This window comes from Gallinula chloropus (assembly GCF_964237585.1).
Source record: "Gallinula chloropus genome assembly, chromosome: 13".
Taxonomy (NCBI): Eukaryota; Metazoa; Chordata; class Aves; order Gruiformes; family Rallidae; genus Gallinula; species Gallinula chloropus.
This window is the reverse complement of record NC_140098.1, coordinates 21,507,825-21,530,284: the sequence shown is the minus strand read 5'-3', so window position 1 is coordinate 21,530,284 and position 22,460 is coordinate 21,507,825. Positions and strand designations below refer to the sequence as shown.

Below are 22,460 nucleotides of genomic sequence, written 5' to 3'. Positions count from 1 at the left end.
CTGGACACAGGACTCCAGCTGGGGAGGGCAGAGCAGTGAGGGACAATCCCTTCCCTGTACCCTGCTGCCACCCCTCTTCTGATGGAGCCCAGGATACCACTGGCCTTCCAGTTGCTTTTAGAGTATGTCACTGTTCTTCCCCCTTTTGTTTCTATCCACCATAAATCCCCTGTGCAGGGAGAAGCAGCTCCTCAAATGTGTTGGCCTTTGAGTCTCCCCAACTTGCTGTCCATCTTGGAGTGTATCTCCAGGAGCTCAGTCACAAGGGGTTTTTTTTATCACCTGTTTTTTTGTTTCCCTTTTTTGATTTCTGTAGATGAATATCTGCAACAAACCTCCTAATAAGACAGCTCCAGAGAGTCTGGGTGAAGCCGCTCCTGAGGTGCAGGCCCAACGCGCTCGGAGGAATGGCTGGAGCTGGCCTCTGCACCTTTTCCAGATTATTGCCTGGTTGCTGTACCTCTTCTTTGCCCTGGTTGGCTTTGGAATCCTGGTTCCTCTCCTGCCACGCCACTGGCTGCCCGCTGGCTATATCGTATCCTTTTTGTCCAGAGGAGAACGTGGAGACAGGACAAGGGGCAGTGGCTGCAAGTTGGAGCACAGGGAGTTCCCCACCAACATGGGGAAGAACTTTTCCCCAGTGAGGGTGAGGGAGCCCTGGGACAGGCTGCCCAGGGGGTGTGGAGTCTCCTTCTCTGGAGAGATTCCAGCCCCATCTGGACACCGACCTGTGTGACCTGTCCCAGGGACCCTGCTTTGGCAGGGGGTTGGACCCCGTGAGCTCTGGAGGTCCCTTCCAACCCGTGTGATCCTGTGGTTCTGTGACTCTGTGGGCTTTAATAAACTATCAGTGGGACTTAATTTTTTAAAAAAAACCAATTTTTAGGTAATGTGGAAGGCAAAGGAGAGAGCAGCTGAGCCAGAATCCTCTTCTCCACTATAACAGTAATTTTGATCTTCCTCAGCCTGTATAATCCAGTTATTTTGGGATCCACTCTGCCCTTCTGCTGTAGGGAATCACTGACCATCTGCTTGTCTCTCATCGCTCCCTGTTAAGGGTGCTGTCTTTGCCTCCAAGGCTCTTCTGCTGTCTGCTTCTGCCTGTGCATTTCCTTTGCTTTATATTATTCTTCTGCAAGTCTGCTGCAGGGTTTGAGGGAAGTCCTACTAAAAATGCCCCTCCTGAAGCATCCTTGCCATGATGGGCAGCCAAACTTCCCCGTGCTGACTGAACAAGTCTTGAAAGTCAGCTTTGTGGTTATACAGCCTGGTTGCTCGTGATAGCTGGCAGTTGGGTCTTCTCCCCTGGGTGCTCTCCTGTCCTCTGCAGAAAATCTGTGAACCTTAGAGGAGAGGTCTGTCACAGGATGCTCTTGAGCAGCAGGTTGTGTTTGGATTTAGTACTTAGCAAGCTGGTGAGGGTTTGTAATGTAGGAGCGAGCGGGTTTTTCTGGTCATCTCTCCTGTTCCACCTTCCTGGTGGAAAAAAGAAGTGGCTCAGTGCCACTAACATAACTTCTACACCTGATTTATGGATGTCCATGGAGCCTTTGATATGTTTGGGATGCTTTTGCTCCTTGTTGTCTTAGATAACACCTGCGTGATTTGGGCATTAATATCAGCAGACCACGGTGGTCTTGCACCTACTTCTCTTACCCAGATCCTTGGTGATAATTCACAGTCCAAACCTTGTCAGTTTGCCTACCAACTCTCTTCATAACTCAGTCCAAAGGCACTATAATGTATCAGGTGAATGGTGCATCCTAAAGTTGTATCCTAAAGCACTCAAGTCTTTTTCGGTGTCAAAGGCAAATCCTTTCCCATTGTGCTACACCAGTGAACAGAGCTTCAGCACACTAAACCTCTCAAAGACCTCCTTCTCTTCCTTACTATCAGAGACCCCTTCTCTTCCTTACTATCAGAGACCTCTTCCTTAGCACACTGCTCTGTTTTCCATAGGCCTCAGCATGATCAATGGTGTGCACATCTGGCTGGATAACAAACAAACCAGAGCACGGTGGAACTCCAGGCATGCAGGGTTGCTGCTTTGCACTTGTATATTCTTAAATACTTGTATATTCTTCCCAAATACCAGCAGTTACTTCACATATCTGATCAAAAGTACTGCTAAAGTGTCTTTGTTCTGACTTGTGTTTAGAAACCAGAATCCAAGTGGGTGGTGTTTCAAGAAACAATGACAAATCCTGGAGGCTGTCAGTAAATTAGGTACTTTAAAGTGGTGATCCTCTTCCATGGGATTCTGAGTAGGGCAAAGGAAAGCAAGGTGATCAGTACTTGATCCTTGATGTGACTTTTTCTCTTCTTTCTTGGAAGTTTGGTCTTGTGAAGGGGCATGTGCATGGCCTTAACCGACTGCTCCTTTCCAAGGAGTCTGTGTGGAGTAAGAAACACGGACCTGTGTCAACAATCCGCACGTGGGGTTGGATTTGGGTGAGTAAAGGTGATTTTTAAAAACTCCTGTGCTAGGAAGGACAATTCTGTGAGGCAGAGCAGTACCTTGTAAGGTGCAGGTGTAGTTATCTGTTTCCAGAGGGTGCTTATGACTGCATGAATGTCTGTTGATGAAGCTCAGATGAAGGCGCTGCAATCGTTTATCAAGTGATTTCTAATTCTGAGAAGTGTGTTTCTCATCTGTGTGGGCTTGGTGTATTAAGGATAAAAGTATATGCATTAAATCACTCATACAATCCTTAACCATGTACTCCAGTGTCCTGGAGCGTGTTTTCTCTACCATCTAGTTGTTCACCTCACTGCAGTCTCCATCGATCCTGCGGATGCAAACGTGCGAGAAAAGAACTATCTGGGGCCTCTGGCCACCTTCAATCGCAACCAACATGCACATGTCATTGAAAACCACCATTGCCATGTCTGTGATGTCGATGTGTAAGTACCTCCTCCTTTCCTTCTCCTGCTCTGGCTCCTTCACTGTTTCACCTGGCTGTTAGTCTTTCATGTGCGATTATGAGGTGGAAGTTGAGCCCCTGAAGGTCTGTAGCAGGAGTTAGATTTCATCCTGTGGGAGGGTTTGCCACGCTGCTGTCAGATGTGCTCCTGTGTTTCATGGAATTGCTCTTGTGTTGGGTGGAGAGGACCATGCTGTTCCCTGTCAGCCTGCAGGTCAGGGTTTGGCAGACGGCTTGTAACTTGTGTGCCCATGTGTTTGGTATCAAAGTGTTCCTGATGTCAAGGGTTTTCTCCCTGTTGCCAGGATCTCTGCTGCTCTATCCCCCTGTATTTGTGTGTGGAACGTCGCGGTGATGAGCTGGTGCATCCATGCTGATGCCTCCCTTTCTTTGGCAGGAGTGCCAAGTCAAAGCACTGTGGAACTTGCAACAAGTGTGTGTGTGGCTTTGATCACCACTGCAAATGGCTCAACAACTGTGTGGGAGAGAGGAATTACTGGTAAGAGGCTGGCACTGTGGCACCACCAGACTGTGTTGATAACATCGTCCCTTCTCTTCCTGAGATTCCCCTGCATCCCAGTCCAGGCAGTATGCAGGCACACACAACCACTTTTCATTCAAACCCTGGCTGAATAAAATCAGTCATGAGAAAGCAAGATGGAAAATGCAAACATGTTTGTTTGTGACATTCAAATAACCGGGGATAAACCCCTTACACTTAGAATTTTGCAGCTGAAGATCTACAAGTGAAAACAGAGAACATAATCTTATTATTTGGTATTAGGAAAAGCTTATGGGATCTTAATTGGGTGTCCTTAACATGCTTGAGAGCTGGAGTGGGAATAGAACCATGATCGTGCTGTTCCCAGCTCTGAAACAACCTGCATCCAGACTGCTTTCCCTACGAGACTTGCCAGTTGGCAGGAGTTACAGCAGCATATAGGCACCTCTAGTCTGTGCCAGGTTTGAGATAAAGAATAAGGCAGCTATTGCCAGTTATTGCCTCTCAGTTTACATTCCTGCTCTAAAACCACGTGGACAGCAAAGCGTTGTTACTGCTGGGTGCCAGGTTACACTGCTTTCAGGCTTTGTGCAGGGAGCTTTTTGTCTGCCCCAGATAAACCTGACTGTTTGGCAATCACAGCTGCTGTAAAGGGGCACAGTTTGGTCCCTCAGGGTAAGCAATCAGAAGGAAGGCTGTTACCCAGTATCTGCCATAAGCGTAAGGAAGTGTCAGAGGGATTTGGGATAGCTGGCTGTATCCCTGGCTTCTTTAGAGGCTGGGATTTTTGAATTGTGTGTGTGATGCTCTTGAAGCCACTCAGACTTCTCACCTCCCTGGCAGGCTCTTTTTGAATAGCGTGCTGTCTGCCATCCTGGGGCTCGGGCTGCTGCTGCTCGTCGCTTGCTACGTCTTCGTGGAGTTCTTCGTCGACCCCGTGATGCTTCGCTCCGACCAGCACTTCGAAGGTACAACCTCTGCTTCAGCTGAGCACCCTGTGAGGGAGCCAGCCTAGCTCCATCTGGGACTGGATTCTGGGGGCTCTCCCACAAAGGAGGAGCTCCATCCCTTACTCCTCCAATTTTGTATTCCTACAAGAGTATCTCTGCTCAGCTGGAGGGAATGTCTTCCCTCACACAGCTCACTGCTCTTCCCAAAGGCCTTGCAGACACAAGGTTGCTTAGGCCTTCAGTGTGTGACAGGTCTGCAGCCACCTCTGAGTTAACATTTCCAGCTGTCATGTTTAGTTAGAGGTATTTAATACTTGGACAGCCTGCTTACCTCCAACTCTTTCTGTTTTACAGCTCTGAAGAACCACACAGACCGCTGGTTTGTGTTTCTTCCTGCAGCTCCTCTGGAGACTCGGGCATCTGCCATTTTAGTCACCGATGTGATTTTTATTCTTCTGAGCCTAATGACCGTGCTCCTGCTAGGCCACCTCTTGACCTTCCACATCTATCTCAGTAGGTATTATGTTCCTATCCTCTGCATCCCCATTTCGATCCTTCTACTGGTTCTGCATTCACCGTGTGCTCACCCGTGTCACAAAGATCCACACATTGTGCAAGATTGACAGGGAAAAGGTAGAAAAATTTGATTTAATGTTACACATCTGATTTTCCCCCAGACCAGGCAGGCTTATCAGTGCATGTGCAATATGGGGTGCATGTGTCTAAGCTACATTTTTGTGGAATTGAAAGCATGTGGGAGGAGTAGAGAGGCCAGGTAGGACAAACTGCTTCATTCCAGCTCAATGCCAGCGATGGCAGGTTCAGGTTGGCTCCCCATGCAAGTTTTGGAGAGTCTCTTCTCCAGTGTGTGAGAACCTGTTTATCCCTTACCCCAGGGAAATGGGACAGCGTTGATCTAAATTTCTACTAACAGGCCCAATGTGCAGGTCAAGGTCCCTTTATGGACGTTGTACCCTGTAGGCACAACAAAATGTGTGGAGTTCAAGGGACGAGGTTTTCAGAAAGGCTCCTCATTAGATCTCCTTCTTGATGCTCTGTGAAGGAGGGACAGGTGTGCTTATCATAGAATCATAGACTGGTCTGGGTTGGAAGGGACCCCAAGGATCATAGAGTTCCAACCTCCCTGCCACAGGCAGGGCTACCAACCTCCAGGCCTGGAGCTACACAAGGCTGCCCAGGGCCCCATCCAACCTGGCCCTGAACACTCCCAAGGACGGGGCATCCACCCCCTCTCTGGGCAGCCTGTTCTCCAGCACCTCACCACACTCTCAGTAAAAAACTTCCCCCTAATATCTCATTTAAACCTTCCTTCCTTTAGCTTTAATCCATCCCCCTTGTCCTGCCATTGTCTACCCTTTGGAAAAGCTGATTCCCCTCCTGTTCCTCTGCTCCCTTCAGGGACTGGAAGGCTGCAATGAGGTCCCCCTGCAGCCTTCTCTTCTCCAGGCTGAACAAGCCCAGCTTCCCCAGTCTCTCTTCCTAGGGAAGGTGCTTCAGCCCCCTGATCACCTTCGTGGCTCCTCTGACCCCTCTCCACCAGTCCCACATCTTCCTTGTACTGGGTCCCCAGATCTGGACACAGGACTCCAGCTGGGGCCTCCCCAGGGCAGAGCAGAGAGGGACAATCCCCTCCCTGTCCCTGCTGCCACCCCTCTGCTGATGGAGCCCAGGATACCACTGGCCTTCCGAGCTGCAGGAGCCACTGCTGGCTCAGGGGAAGTTTCTCATCCACCGTGACACTTTGGTACAGGTGGACATCACCCCCCTCTTTTCAGCCACAGCCTAACCTGAAGGCTGTTTGGCTCCTGACATAAGTCATGCTGAGGACAGATCCTGCTCTTGCAGTAATCAGTGGTGCCAAAACTGGGGAAGGAGAGATACAGGGAAGGGGAAATGAGGATGGCAGTTACTGGGGATCGATTTTCAGGTTGTCATTTAACAGCAATGCAGATGCCAACACAAACTAGGTCAGTGCAAACCAGCCTAGCTCCAGAAGCAAAGGAGTTGCGTGGCTGAAGTGTAGCATCTGAGGGGTGGCATTAAGGTGACAGGCAGTGAGGTCACCATCTGTGGTTTTCCTTTCCCAGTCCCTTTGAGTTTAGCTAAAATTTGGCCATGCTGTGGTTTTGCTTTCTTGGTGGAACTAAAGGTTGACTTTGCTGGGTTAATGGCAACACCTGGAGATTCCAAAGGAGGATCTGGCACCGTAGAAAGACTAAAAGCATAACAAAGCTGGGGCTGCTCCAGTAACATTTCTTTTGGATGAAAAAGGATGATTTGGTTTAGGACCCGGGCAGTATTTATCTTGCCTTTGTGTACAACTCCCACAAGAGGGTGCTCCCTCCTTGGGATAAAGACCTGCTGTCTCTTGCCCAACCAGACCTGCATGTCTGGCAGTCCTTCCACTCTGGCTTTGGGGCATTTTTTGTTGCTGATATCTTGGGGTGATTTTTTTCCCCCTCTCCTTCAGAAACAGTTTTGAGCCAGATTAACTTTTGTTTCTGTCCCGATTTTAACTCTTTATGACTCATGTGGAAACAGAACTTAATTATTGCTAATTTTTGTTGCCGTTTTCCTGCACTAAAATCTGCTACCCTGTTGAAACCAGTTCCAGCTGTGGAGAAGCATGGTGTGTTATGTCCTTGCTTGAAAGTAGTGGTGTCACCATATCAAAGCCCATATTGTGTGTTCTGTATGAGCATGCATCGTGCTTACAGCTGGGATTCAGGGAGATAAACAAAGCGTGTCTGGTGTGAATTCCTTTGAGTTCTGACCTGTAAATGTCAGTGGTTTCAACTGAATGCCCTAAGGTAGTTTTGGAGTGAACTGTCTGACCCCTTTTGGGACTAGAAATACAATTTACCAATTAAAATGTAATTACTGTTCCCAAGTGTGGTGGCTTAACCCCACTGGTACGTAAGCACCACGCAGCAGCTCGCTCACCCGTCCCCCTCCAGTGGGATGGGGAGGAGGATGGAGGGAAAAACTGGGTTGAGGTAAAGGTAGTTTAATAGGGTGAGAGGTGAAGGGCATAATAAAGATAATATATAAACCAAGTGATGCACAAGTGCAATTGCTCACTACCTGTAGGGAAGAAAACAATCCTGATGCCCATCTGTCCCTGAGCAGCGATCCCACCTCTGGGCCAGCTTCCCAGTTCTGTGGTATGGAGTGTCCCTCGGGCTGGTCTGGGTCAGCTGTCCTGGCTGTGCTCTCCCAGCTTCTTGTGCACCAGGCAGGGTGGGGGAAGGTGAAAAGTCCTTGATTTAGCATGGACAACACAACTACTCAGCAACAACTGAAACATCAGTGTGTTATCAAGAGTATTCTCATACTAAATCCAAATCACAGCACTCTACCTGCTCCTAGAAAGAAAATTACCTCTATCCCAGCTGAAATCAGGACAATGACTACTTTTTATGAACCCTTTTCCCCCATAATTAAATTACAGAAAGAAAATAGCACACCTGTGAGTGGCATTGCCTTTTTAAAAAATACTCTTAAGTCAGGTTTGACTCTACCATTTGAGAATATGGTGTTGTTGTAGGCACAGTGGAGTTTGCAGAATTGCTGCCCTGATTTTAATTACTCGCTGTCACTCAAGAGGAAGGAAGTAGGTTGTTCTCAAAATAGTAGCTTCACACGTTGAAAATTACCAGTCTTGATTGAGATTCAGTTCTGGAGGTGATCCAGAAGTTTGGAGGGAGGATACTTCAATACTAAGAGGTCAACTGTAAGCAGAATAGAAAGGAAAAAACAGTAGGGACTATAAAGGGAAGGATACAGGACTCTCCTGCACTTCCTTGTGAAGCAGTCCTGTGCTTAGCACATGGTTTTCAGGGGTAAGATACTACCCATAGGAATATTTTCAGGCAGAGGAAGGTTTTTAGCCTGGATGTCCCATATCCTGGGAATGTGCTACTGTAAACAGGAAGAATGACTACCAGGCTGTGAGCTGTAAACCTGCAGCATCCATTTCTGGGTTTTGTGCTCTAAAAATACTCTAGCAGGGTCATGAGGGGAGGAATGTCTGAGGTTTGGATCCTCATCACATCTGGGGTCTCCCAAAGAAACTGAGCTGCTCAGAAATGTCCCGTGTCACACATGGAAGTGGATGTGCTTGTGTGTGAGCTCTGGGCATGTCTGTTTGGCACTAGGCACGTTGGGCATTCAGTGCTCACTGCTTGGGACATTGTCACAGTCTTCTCTATGTGACACACTAACCTGCTGCATTTCTTCTCTCCATTTAGTGTCACATACCTTCTGACTGAGATTTCTGTCCCTAAATGGTCCTGAAGGTCCCTTCCAACCCAAACCCTTCTATGGTTCTATGACATTAAAGGATATAGTAAGATGTACAGTGCAAAGGTACTTCTGCCTTAGAGTATCAGTCTGTTCCTGTTTATGGTTACTGTTTGACTGTATAGTTATTCAAACTGTTTGTGTGTGTGTGTAAGCAGGGAGCAGCCTTTCCTGCACTGACAGCTCTCTTTCTTTCCTCCCAGTGTGGAACAAACTGACTACGTACGAGTACATCCTGCAGCAGCGTCCCCAGCAAGAGGCAAAAGAGGTAGACAAGCAACTGCAGCCTTGTCCCTCTGAAGTGAGACCCAGTCAGGTACTCACCATGCTTTCAGTCCAGTTCTCAAAACCAGCCTCATTTGTCCTCAGTGTGACCTCTGCTTTGCTTTTGTGACCTCCAAACCGTAGAGGCAGTTGCTAAAGATAAGACTTCAGAGGTGCTTCGGTGGAGTTGGGTAGGATGTGAGAGTGTGGAAGGCCTGTAATTTGTTGAATGCTTTAGGCAGAAGCTTTAGGCTTTCAAAGGAATCAATCCCACCCACTCTCTTCCTCCACTGCTTGTTTTGGGCCCTGCACTGTCTGTTCCCTTCTGCCAGCGCAGCTGTTCACTGCAGTCACACAGTGAGCAGGGTGGGGGGACTCAGCTGGGTAAGAATTTATTTAAAAAAAAATAGTTGAGCTTGTGATGAGCTGGCCCAGCTCCCTCCTGTTTGGTCACCAAAGCAGACACAGAAATGCCTGTGTCAGCACGAGAGAGGTTGCCTGAAGAGTCAGCTAGTGATAACGGACAGTTTAACCACCTTGAGAGGGAAAAGGACACCAGCAGTGGTCAGAAATGACCCCCAGACCTGCTTTTCTTTGAACTGAGTCTATGCAGTAAGAAGGATCCTTGTGATTGCCATGGTGCTGCTCTGTGTCTGTCCAGCTGCTGCTCTGTGTCTGTTGAGTGTGGCCAGCAGGTCGAAGGAGGGGATCCTCCCCCTCTGCTCTGCCCTGGTCAGGCCCCACCTGGAGTGTTGTGTCCAGTGCTGGGCTCCCTGGGATCAAACAGACAGGGATCTCCTGGAGAGAGTCCAGCACAGGGCTATGGAGATGCTGAAGGGCCTGGAGCATCTCCCCTATGAGGAAAGGCTGAGTGAGCTGGGGCTGTTCAGCCTGGGGAGAAGCAGCCTGAGAGGGGATCTGATCAATGGGTATCAATAGCTGAAGTGTGGGATGCAGGGAGAAATGGTCAGTCTCTTCTCAGTGTCTGTGGGGACAGGACAAGGGGCGATGGCCTCAAGTTGGAGCCCAGGGAGTTCTGCACCAATGTGGGGAAGAACTTTTCCCCAGTGAGGGTGAGGGAGCCCTGGGACAGGCTGCCCAGGGGGTGTGGAGTCTCCTTCTCTGGAGAGATTCCAGCCCCATCTGGATGCCTCCCTGTGTGACCTGTCCCAGGGACCCTGCTTTGGCAGGGGGGTTGGACCTGATGAGCTCTGGAGGTCCCTTCCAGCCCCTATGGTTCTCTGAAAGACTTCTACAAGCTCTGTAGTGCTCTGTCACTCCACAGTGCTGTATCTATTCCGCTGTGGGTTGGGAGGTTCAGTGGCATTTGTTTTGCTGCAGTGCAGCTCTGGCCCTTGAGTTATTCAAAGTTTGACTGGACAAAATTTGTACTGGCTTTGAGAGGGGTTTGGACTGGAAACTTCCAGAATCTCTCAATTGTTCTGCAATTCTGTGAGCCTGTGTAACTCTTACCTAGCTTTATGTTAGTATGTCACCTACTATAGAACAAGGTTTGTATTTCATAATGAATTCAATCCAAGCTTCATCCAAGTATTCTGTGCAGAGATAATGGGATGTCTCTGGACTCCTTCACAGTCTTTCCCTATAAAAGCCAAGGGGTAAATGAGCTAATTCCCTTTATTCCCTTTCATACAGTATGGAGACCCCAGCTTTTTTTTTTTTTAATTCTATTTTTTTTACTGCCTTGGAAAAGTTGAACTTTCAGTTTAAACAGAGGTTTCCATAGCAACAAAAATATTTGGCACTTTGTCTCATAGAGCTTTTTGCTTACTGTGAAAATGAAAACAATAATAAAGCATTAGCTCTAATCATTTCCTAGTTACCAAATCTTGATTGATATTGAAAATACATTTACCCAGGGGTGGACTCCCTGTGCATGTGTGTATGTGCACGTTTGGGATGTAGCCTCTCAACAAGGTTCTCCTCTCCATGCTGGTGCTTATCTAGCTATGTGTGAGCGTGGTTAGTTTGAAGCCTGGAAGAAGCAGGGTGAAAAGGAGTGCTGTGTTTCAGGACTGCAGTTAGTACCTTGGGGAACAAGAAAGTCTGGATGATACCCAGTAATGCTGTGAAGAAAAATGTTAACCCATCAGATTTTCCCTGTTTCTAACATAGCAACCAGAGATAAACACAAACAAACAGATCAGAGTAGGAGTACACCAAGTGACTTGCCTTTTGTGAGCTGTGTTGACTACAGCCTTCTTTAGCTTGAACACAGAAATCCTTTGTAATCGACCCAAGATGTTGCAAGCATAATGTGGAAGTCGCCCTCTTCCCACTTTTGCCTTAACTGTTCATTCATTTCAGGGAGTAAGAAGCAGCATGCTGCTTTTGATCCTGGGTTTGAGCCTCTTGCAACCATGGGTGTTGGGCTTGGCTGCAGTTTTCCATGTTTGTCTGTGGTTAAATCTGTGGCTGTGTTCAGGATAAAGGATCCATGTTCAGGATAAGGGATCCATGTTCAGGATAAAGGATCCATGTTCAGGTTAAAGGAAGGATCCATGTTCAGGATAAAGGATCCACTTCAGGATAAAGGATCCACATTCAGGATAAAGGATCCATGTTCAAGATAAAGGATCCACTTTCAGGATAAAGGATCCATGTTCAGGATAAAGGATCCACTTTCAGGATAAAGGATCCATGTTCAGGTTAAAGGATCTGTGTTCAGGTTAAAGGAAGGATCCATGTTCAGGATAAAGGATCCACTTTCAGGATAAAGGATCCATGTTCAGGTTAAAGGAAGGATCCATGTTCAGGATAAAGGATCCATGTTCAGGATAAAGGATCCACTTTCAGGATAAAGGATCCATGTTCAGGATAAAGGATCCTGACATGCTCGTAGAATCCTCAGAACACACACAAAGTACAGGGCTCCACCTTTGCATAGTTGAGTGGGTCAGATGTCTCAAAACCTGCAGAAGTTGGACATACAGAGTCTTTGCCTCTGTCCCTGCTCCCAAATCCAGGGGTGTGTGTAGCAGTTTGTCTGTGGGCAGCTGCCCAGCGGTCTGAACCAATGTGAGCTAAACCCCAGCTGCTGCCCCTCACAGCAGGGAGCTGGCTGTCTCCCCTCCAGCCAGAGATTTTAGGGAGCTTGCTGTCACTGAAGTGGCTGGTAAGAGGAGGTCTGAGCATGGCCAGGATTTGCAGAGGTGGGAATGAACCTGGGCTCTCTGTTGATTGAGCAGCCTGTTCTCAGCAAGAGCTGAATCCCAACAACCCAACTGCAAAGGGTGGCTTGGTCTTGCTGTCGAGGTTGGAGGATGCTGCCTTGCCCTGCCAGTGACTCTGGGAGCAGAGGGAGGCTGGGACTGAGCTGTGGTTGTAGCTTTTGTTGCACTGAGAGAACATTGTTATTTTCCAGGGGCTGAGTCTCCTCCCATTTGTTTCCACCAGCCTGCTCTAATGGTTCCCTTTCTTTCATGAGCCTTCATCAGGCTATTCATCATTTACAGAAGGCTGAAATGAACAAAATGGATATTAAAAAGCCCTTTCCTGCCTTCCCTGCTTGGAAAGAAGTTGTTTGTGTTACTCTCAAGATGTATCATTTATTAATCTCCTTTGAAATGCCAGCCCTGCAGTCCTGTCTGTGTGTGTCCTGATGGTGTTTGTTACTCTGCCCTGTCTTACCAGGCTGTGTGCTGCTGCAGCTCATCCCAGCCATGGTGTGCTTCCCCCTGAGAAGCCTTGCAGCTCCCTGCCCCTACACAAGTTTGGTTCTTTGTGTGTAACTCAGGAGCACGAGGCTGGAGTGTAAATGTTCATGATGCAGGATGGAGACGTAAAGGTCCCCGAGGAGCTTTGAGGGAACGTTTAGGGATGCTCCCTGTGGTGAGCAGTGATCTGACCTGAGTTACAAGTTCTACCTGAAATGCATGTGTTGAACACGTGCAGGGTACAACCCCAGCACTCAGACAAACCCTGTGTGCAACAGCCCCAAAATGAATCAGGCTCAGACTGGAAAGTTCTAACATCTGGCATTACTAAGCCGATTCCCTTCAAATTCTACATTACCACTGATAAAACAGCTGCATATTCCTGTGTTCCTTCCCACCTCTTTGTTTCTTTACAAGATCAGTTGAGCTCAGAGCACAGAACAAAGGGCAACAAGCCTGAGGTCGTTCCAGTTTGGCAACTCCCTTATCTAACAGCTACACCAGTACCAAGAGTCCAGACACCGATGCCAAGATGTTCAAAAGCAACTACTAATTTTGGAAGTATCTCTTCTGGCATGTGAAGAAGATGTCTTCTGGCTGGCCCAAGCTGCTTTGATGCTGGCCAGTGGCGTCCTGTCATTCTTCTCACTACCTTTTTCCAGGTCTTGTGCCTTGTGTGTGGCTGAGGAAGGAGGAAGAAGAGATCCCTGTGGTGAAAATGCCTCCTCTCCACTCTGTGTCCCTATTGTTCTGAATGTATTAATTTTTCATGACTGTTTCAGGAGGCAGAGTTTTTTCCTGGTAACCCTGGCTATACAGGCCCTGATATTCAACTAGAGGAATCCTCACCACTAACTTCAGGAAAAGGGTGAGTAAAGTCACAGATAGGAGTTGCCCAGTGGTATCTATGGTGAATGGGAAATTGTCACCAACGTCACTCATCAGTGACTCTGAGGCAGAAATACCAAGGACCTACATTTTGACCAAGGCTGGTGGAATCTTTGCATTTCAGGAGGGTAAATACCTGCAGGAATGCTTTCCTCCCCTCCCTTGGGAAAATATCCTTCCTACAATACTGTCTTTAGGCTGGTTTATACTAAAATGACTTGAAAGCTGCCTGATTTGTTCTGTAATTCCTTTATCAAGCTCATTATAGTTCTATGATTTCAGGTTGTGGAGAGATGAAGCACAACAGCAAAGTTTATAACACAGGCAAGCACTCACAGGGAGAGTGTCCTTGGCTCTTAGTTAAGCCCATTAACTCACATCCCTGGGGAAAGGGGAGGAAACCCTTAGGATTTTCCACAACTGAGCAGGAAGATTTAGCCTGGGGTTTTGCTGGGGATGCCAAGCACAGCAGGGAAGGCTTCGGTCAGGCCAATGTGGATGTGCAAGCAGGGTGGGTGTCAGAGTTCAGTCGGGTCTAAGGGAAGGATCTTGTCTGTCTGCTGTGTGTTTCAGCTTCCCAAAGCTCTCCATCCCCAGCGATGAAGCTGCTCCTGAGCAGAGCTCCTCTCCTGACCTCCCATCTCTTCACTTTGTGGTCCCTTCTCAGGTAAGCAGGAGACTTGGTACATCCCATAACCTCTGCAGGCTGATGGTTCACTGAACTGCCTGGGCTCACACTCTCTCTAGTGCAGGCTGTGCTTCCCTCCTTGCTCTCCCTGGCCTTGGCCTGTACCTGCAGGGACGGCTCTGCCCTGCAGTCACTGTGCCCAAGTGATGCTCCCCTGTCTCAGCTGGCTCATGGGATCAGATATATGCTGCAGTTCCCTCAGAAGCATGCAGCTCAGCTCTAGAAGAGCTGTAATACAATGTCTTGCCACTCCAGTGCAGTTCCCTCACTGTGGCTGCACTACTTTGTTATGTACTGAGCTCTGCATGAGCAGAATCTATTACTTTATGTGTTCAGAGAGGGATGTTAAAGCATCTGCCCCAGGAAAGGGATATGAAGCTTGACTGTATGAAACAGCTGTCCAAAGTCAAGTTTCCTGCACTCTTGCTATCGATGTACCTCTGTCCAGATGCTCTCCCCCCCCTCGCTCAATTGGCAGGGGCTGGTGCTCTCCCCCTTTCTTCCAAGCTTGTTAATCCAAGCCTTGTCAAACAGATGATAAGAAAAATTCCTTTCCAACTCTACTTGTATTTTGGACAAGAGCTTTCTCTCTCCTGGGATGTCCTGCACTATGTGACCTTTGGACCCTTCTTCTAATCTGGCTTTACAAACGCATTTGTCCGCCCGTGTCTCACCCATCCTCCAGCTGCTTTAAGGTACCTACACCTGGAGAAAAGCTGCCTGCAGATGATGTGTGTGTCTGCTTATTAACTGCCTGTTCTCTGTCTCTGCTTTAGAGTAACTCAGCCTTAAACCATAAAATATTCTCAGTCTTTGGTCGTAATTGACACCCACAATTCAAAATAAGAGGAATTGAAAAGAGGTGGGAGTTAAAAACCCATCTGTCTCATTCCTTTGGGCTGATGAAGGGACTTCCCTTCTCTTGGGTCACTTGTTTTCACAGCAACAGAAAAAGAGAAGAAAGGTGACACACAGAGCTCCTTCCTCAGCACCAGACAGCAGGTGTCACACGCACACAAGAGCTCTCCCAGATCCCCAGCCAGGTGAGAGCGCACCGGTCAGCTTCTCTGCTTCTGGGCTGGGGTTCTGGTTGCTGGTGCACAGAAATGAAGTGTGTCATGAAAACCCAGCCCTGGCAGAGAGTTGTCTTGCCTGAGGAGGGAGAATGAGTGCTTGGAGATCTCTGAACTGACCAGACTTGGGTACACTGCTGAGTGCAGAGCTGTGTACTCTTCCATACCCAGCTTTGCAGAAACACACGTGTGTGATTTTCTTTAGCACTGCCAGAGCTCCTGGGCTTGCTGATGTCTTTGTGGGGCTGAGGGATCTCCCTCTCTCTCTCCTTAAGCTTTCTTCTCCCTTCCTTCCCATCTGTAGAGTTCCCAGCCATGGCTGTTGCCCCCTCATCTTCCCACAGCCTTCGGCACTCGGCGCCAGCTTTTCCTCCGCGAGCTCCTGTGCCCCCCGGCAGCACCAGCCTCATCCAGGCAGCGGGACCCCCAGCTGAGTATCACTCAGAGTCCGCCGAGTCCATGGATGAGATTCCCGTGGCTCGGACGCGCCTGGGGAGCTCAGCCCTCCACAGGCCTCCCGGCAATAACTCCAGCGACTCTCGGCGCTTTCCCTTGTCCGCAGACCCCCCCAGGGGTGCCAGGAAGAAGACTCTGCACTCTGGGCACAAGGTGAAACGGAAAAGCTGCCAGCAAGACAGACGCCTGGACCGAGACCTGGAACTGTTTTCTAAGGCTCCTGCTGTGTTTGTAAGTAAGAGCAGTGGAGAACCTCACGTCTCTTAGCCCCAGCCCAAGCGACAGCCCCAGCCTGAGCCGCACCACAGAGGATGCACCAGCACGTGGGCAGACGTGATCCATGCTTTAAAGACAGCAGACACCACAGTGGCCTAGTGATCAGCTTTCCAAAGCCATAGCCTTTGGGGATGAAGCAAGAGGTTCTCTTTCCTTTTGAATGTTGCTGTTCAAAGACCTTGACTCCAGCAAAGCTCCGGTCTTATTCCCCAGTGGCAGCAGCATCCCTTTCCCCAGTGCTCTCCAGCTTCCTGCAGAACTAGCTGTGAGGCAGTAAAACCCCTGCTGCAGCCTTGTTTCTGCTGCTGCCTCTTCCTAAGGTGGGAGCATCCCAAGCCCAGTTCCACTCTCCTTGGCAAGGGGGAACAGTCTGCCTGACAAGGATGTGCCCAGGGCTGCCACTGGTTAAGGACTGCAGTGTCAGCGCTCCATAGAGGGCTGAGGGATGCATCCCTGCACTGAGGGATGTTCCTCATGCTCCACCAAAGGCAGAAGGCAATAAGGTGGCAAACCTGAGGTTGGCATGTTGCTGGAGAGGACATGAGTGCTTCCCAAGGAAAGGGCCTGGCCCTCTGCATGCTGGTACTGTGGTAGCTTGCTGGGAGAGTGCGTGGGGAAGAACAAGGCTGCTGCATCTCTGTTCTTCCCTGCAGCCTGGAAACGACATTTCCCTCCTGCCCACATGCTGCCATGGGTGGTGTGCTTCAGCAGGGCTTCAGCAGGGCTTCAGCAGGTGGTGAGGGAGTGACCTCGGGGTTGCCCTGTCCCTGTCCCGCTTTCCACTGTGCGCCCCAAGCCTGGCACTCCATGAAGCAAAGCTGTCTGACCTGCAGTGCAGCTTGTCCTCAGGAGCTCTGGCATACAGCAGGGCCTGAAACCTTTCCCTTTCCTGGGCTGCCAGAGCCGTGTTAGTCTGCAGCCAAGCTCGGCCTCTCTGTAGTGCAGAACAAATCCTGCAGCAGACGCTGGGGCTCGCAGCCAGCGCCTCGAGTCACAGCACCCTGAGAAGCCAGAGCTGTCTGGGCTGCCACGCTGCAGCGCCTCTGCTCTCCCTGCTGTCTCACTTCCCTGGGCACCATGGCCCCTTCCAAATTCCTGGCTGAGCGCTGGGGCTGAGGCTGCCAGCAAGCTGAGATCTGCCCAGCAGCCAGCTGAGCTCAGAGCCCTGCAGAGCAGCCACACACGTGTCCCCATGGGCCTTGCCACCAGCATCGATGTCCCCGACACCATTTGTCACTTGGCGGCGGCTGCGCAGCCCCGAGCTGCTGGCCTGGCCGGTGGCACCGTTCCTGGGTGGGGCCCTGGGGGTGCACGGTGCCGGCCCGTGGGAGCACATGGGTGCACCAGCAGAGAAGAGGAAGCCTGGGAAGCCTTTCTCACCCTGCTGAATGTTGGAACCCACAGACAGCCCTTTCTCTGGGAGGCTGTGGGTGCAGGTTAGGGGGGGGACAAGGCGAAGTGGGGTGCTGTGTGAGTCGAGCTGAGCTGTTCCTCCCCTTCCCTGTCTCAGTCTGTGAGCATCCACCAGGAACAGTTCCGAGCAGGACAGGATCTCTGAGGACAAACGCTCCATGGGCACAGCCAACACAGGACAGACAGGCTTCCAGCTTTGATGTACACCCTTCCCAGCCCGGCTGTTGCCCATTGCCGTGGTACTTCTGCCAGCTTCTGCACACAAAGTCCCCTTCCCCAGGGGCTTTTGGCCCAGGCAGATTTCCTTCTGCAGGGCAAAGGGAGGCAGGAAGGCGCCTGCCATATGCTGGAAGCCTCTGCCCATCCCGGTAGCACCCAAACGCCTCGGGAACTGCCCAGTGCTGTCAGGTGCCCAACACCATGCTGTGCAGTGCTTGAGCAGCAGACAGTGCAGAGCAGTTCTTGCCCTCTCCTTAAAGCTCCTGGAAACATGATCCCTGCAGAGCTGAACCTGGAGCAGGGAATCCTCCCTCTGCAGAAAGGTTTGCAGGGTAAGTGTGGCTTGGGCACAGGACCATGCGGGCTCAGTGCTCCCTGGGACAGTCCTTGGGAAGTTCTGGTAGATACCATCGCTGTCCCCACAGCTTCTTTAAAGGGTTGGTTTACCCTCTGCTCACTTGGCTGAGTTTTGACTGCTGAAAGAGCTGGGATGAGGAGCCTTGACTCTTCATCACATTCTGTGAGCCATTGCTGAGCAAAAGGCAGTCTCACGTAGCTGCTGAAGTCATTATGTCTGTGTTTGGGGAAAGGGTTGGCCTGTGGTCACACATCCTGCACTTTCCCTCGCTGCTGTGGCTGGTGGTACCTGCAGAGACCAGGGCATCTCGTTAAAGTCCTTCCAGTTGTTTCTCCTCATGTCTGCTGTCATCCAGGAGAGCCCTGCCCTGCCATAGCACCGGGCTCAGGGCTTTCAGAGGTCTCCTCGCCCAGAGAGCAGCGTGATGTCTCTCTGGCAGGTGCTCCTGAGCAGAGCTCATGTGTTCTCTTACCCTCTGTCCATGCAGAGCCTGTCCCAAAGGTATGTGTGGAGCTCTCCAGCAGCTCCCTCCCCAATAAACTTTTCTATGCCCTTTGCTAAATAGCTTCCTCCTTCTTTTTGCAGTCATGAATTTATCTGCAGAGTTGATGCCCACCCCTACCCTTTGCCCTTCACCTCTGATGTCCCAGCTGTGCTTAGCACCTCAACCTGGGTGTGGGTGACCTGTGGGTCTTGTTGGACTGTCCTCTCCTTCCTGAAGTCTTTTTTGGGGGACCCTGATGCTTATACCCTGATGACTCAGGTGCTGAGAGCTTTTCTGCTGCCACTCCACAGCTGCTACGCTGGGTGTAGAAGGTCCCCCAGCACCTGAAAGGAAGGACCCACCTTAGGTACCACTGTAGGCATCAGCGTGTGGGCAGAGCACTCCGGCCACCACACCAGAGGGTTGCAACTGACCCTGAGTTAAACCCCTGAGTTAAACCCCTGCTACAGCCCAAGACCAGCCAAGAGCTGGGCGAGGTGACACCAAAACTCCTGGTGTCTTCAGCTTCCCATCCCTGCAGAAGGTCCTGCACCCCTGAGCACCTTCCCCAGCTCTGAATCACAGGGGTGCTGCCAGGGCACGAACTCTCCCCTCAGCAGGATGCAGTGCCCAGGCTGGCCATTCCCACCAGGAGCTGCTTTCCATTGAGAGCAAGCAATGTGCTTGTGGGATGGTGACAGCTCTCCCAGGCCCTCTCAGATGATAAATCACCATCCCTGGCTGCACACCAGTGGCTGTACCAGGCCTCCAGCTCCTGCTGTGAGGGATGTGTGCCCTGCTTGCTTTCATCTTTGGGTGGCACTCAAGCTGCTGGGGGATTTTTTTGCCCTTGGAAGTCAAAGCAACCTGCCTTTGGGAAGCGATTTTTGGTGAGTCTGTTCCTGGGCTCTGCTTTCCAGAGTGCATCCCAAGGGGCTGCCTTGACCAGCGGGGAGGGGAATGGGGGGACACGGCTTCTCCCTCTCCCCTGCCCCTCTCTGCCCTGTGCTGCGTGCTGCAGCCAGCACCCCAGCCCGCACAGCCGCCGTTCCCCGGCCGCAGCTAAGCCCCGTTAATGCCGTGTGGACACGCCGTTGCCGGGGTTACCGTATACATATTGCACAACCTCCGAAACACTGCCCTCTGTTTTCTAGCAACTCCTGGTAGAGAAGCCGCGTTCCTGCATAACCTCATCCCACCCCACACGCGCCCGAGCCAGCGGCTCCTTCCTGAAACAGGATGAGGCTGGGGACGAGGGGTGAAGAGGATGAAGGATGCTCTGAGGTTGTGCTTGTGCTCTGGTGTGTGCTCTGTGCCCTGGAGCCATCACAACACTGCAGGACTCCGCGTGAAGGTGGGGAGATAGGCAGGGACCCTGTGGGGACGTGCCTGGCGTCTGAGGCCGTGTCTCAGTGCCACTGAGCTGTGAGCCCCGGGATGGCCTGGTGAGCGCTGGGGTTTTGTGGCTCGTTGAGCTCCCTGGGGCAGGCGGCAGCCTGGGAACACGCTGACCCTTTCTGGACATCACAAGAAGGGGAAGGTCCCCGGGGAGCTGAGCACTGAGCTGTGTCCACGCTCCTCCACCACATCACAGGTCCTGTCCAACCTCCTCCTCGGCTCCTGTCGGTGCCACGGGCTGCGGACCAAGTCCCAGCCTCTTCCTGGGCTTCCTTTTCCGGGCTGAGTGAGGAGCAGCAGGAGCTGGCCAAGGCCCATGCTCCGGCCCGGCAGGGCTGTCATGGGGACAACAGATGCACAACAAACCCCGGCCCTCAGGAACCGAGACCTGACCTGCTCAGCCCGACCCCGCGGGGCAACTCGCCAGCCCCTGCTTGGTGCCCTCCTCTTGCCACCCCTGGGTTCTTCAGGCTCTGTGGCCCCTGGGGCCAGCTGGAGCTCCGGCAGAAGATGTGCCCAGCTCCTGCTCAGCTCCTGCCTGCTGCCAGCCTGGGGAATCTGGGCTCCTGTGCTGCTGCCAGTGGTGCTGCGGGCTGGATGCTCCATCCGGCCTTACCTGGGCTTCTCTCCGGCGCTGTCAGCAGAGCCAAGGACACCAGCTTGGGCAGCAACTTGCAGGGCAGGCTGAGGACAAGGCTGTACCTTCAGCAAGACCTAACCACCCTCCTCAATACCGTCTCCTTAAAGCAGAGGGCAGGCGAGCAGCTCTTCCCCTCTTCCCACGGGGTGGGAGCACAGCCTGAGGTCCTTGCCGGCCTCGGAGGAGGCTGGTTCCATCCCCACTTCCCAGCCAGACACCTCTGAGCGCTTTGGGACCTGCTTTTTCCAAGGTATTTTATGAACATGGGGAAGCACATGCGTTCAGGACAGAGTCCTCCTGGGCCAGCTCCTCCGTGCAGCACCCAGGCTCTCTGGCAGCGTCTGAACTCTCCAGGACAAGCTGGACAGAGGAGAAACATGTTGGTGGGGGTCTGCCTGGACTCTGGCATCCGCCCAGTCTGGCCCTACTAGCTGAGCCTCCACAGCTGTCCTGTTCAACCGTGGCTGTCACAGCTGCCACCTGGCACCCATGGGTGGCCACCCTGCCTCTGACTGGGCTGCGAAACAGCAGCTCCTGCCAACAGAAGGGTCACAAGGGGAAGGGATGTGAGAAAGTGGGGTCCTTCATGAAGCTGTGACTATCTGGGGGCTACGCAAAGGGGTAGAAGAAGCCTCTCTGATGCCCAGGCACTGAGGTGCAAGGCAAAGGTAGTGACCCCACATCACAGAGTCGGCTGGTGGTCACCTCTGCAGTGCCCCAGACCCTGCTCCACACCAGGGTCAGAGTGAGTTGCTCAGGGCTTGCACCAGTCAAGAGCTGACAGCAAGGTCCCAGCAGAGAACATGTGCCCCTCTGCCAAGACGTGGGGGGAATGTCACAGGGGCTGTGCCCCAAACCAAAGAGCTCTTGACTGATACCCCTGGGGCAGTTCAGCTGTGGGGACACCCATGTTCGTCCTTGCCCTGCAGCTTCTCTGCTTGGGGACCAGGGCAGGCAGAGACCACAAGATGCCAAAGGCTGCCCGTGGCTGCCCCAGCTGCTGATTTACCTGCAGGACCCTGCATGGCAGCAGCAAACTGTGCGCTGCATCCCCCTGGCACTAAGAATGGGTGATGCTACCTGGGGTGAGGCTGGGCAGCACCAAGGGAGCGCCGAGCTTGGAGCCGGCTCTGGGCAAACAACTGAGGTGGGGCTGTGAGTAAGTGATGTGGGCTGTGTTGGGACTCCATGGCAACTACAATATTTGGGTGCTGCTCCAGCCTGCAGCACCCGCTGGAAGCCCCACGTGTGGTGGGGCTCCCAGTGAGGGAAGCCAGCAGCCACGATGGGCAGCGCTGGTGTGTGGCTGGCTGCCCCCAGGGTGGCTCCATGGGTGTCCCATGGGGATGTGAAGGGGGACAGGTGCTTGCTGCAGTGCCTGGACTGTTGGCATTCATCACTGCAGCCTTTGCTCCATGGGGTGGCTACTGAGGGGAGCCAGTGGCTGGCTGGTGCAGGGGACAGGGCTGTAGGGCAGGGCACAGGGGGGGCTGTTGAGGGGGGGCCTGCAGTGGTGGGGTGCTGGAGAGACCTTGGGGGGTGATGGTGGGGGTGGTGCTGCCTCTGTTTGGTGAAGGAAAGACCTTGGGTGAGAGGTGGAGGATCCTCAGGGGGCAGAGGAGGAGCTTGTGGGGTGCTGGAGGGGCCTGGGGAGGTTCTAGAGAGACCTTGTGGGGTGATGGAGGTGCCTCTGGGGGCCTCGGAGGGGCTTGTGGGGTGCTGGAGGGGCCTGGGGAGGTTCTAGGGAGACCTTGTGGGGTGATGGAGGGGCCTCTGGGGTCCTCGGAGGGGCTTGTGGGGTGCTGGAGGGGCCTGGGGAAGTTCTAGAGAGCCCTTGTGGGGTGATGGAGGTGCCTCTGGGTGCCTCGGAGGGGCTTGTGGGGTGCTGGAGGGGCCTGGGGGGTGGCGGAGTGGTGTCGGGGGCGTG

The 22,460-nt window shown here is 51.9% G+C and overlaps 1 protein-coding gene across 1 annotated transcript; it reads left to right on the top strand.

Annotated features, from left to right (window-relative positions):
- Positions 1–316: 316 nt before the first annotated feature.
- Positions 317–16,356, top strand: ZDHHC1 (zDHHC palmitoyltransferase 1; the record flags this gene model as incomplete). Its single annotated transcript, XM_084269984.1, has 10 exons — positions 317–535; positions 2,729–2,904; positions 3,322–3,423; positions 4,270–4,394; positions 4,731–4,889; positions 8,903–9,015; positions 13,423–13,508; positions 14,102–14,195; positions 15,160–15,259; positions 15,594–16,356. 10 exons carry the CDS (start codon positions 317–319, stop codon positions 16,010–16,012), a joined length of 1,593 nt encoding a protein of 530 aa, XP_084126110.1. The 3' UTR covers positions 16,013–16,356.
- Positions 16,357–22,460: the final 6,104 nt, after the last annotated feature.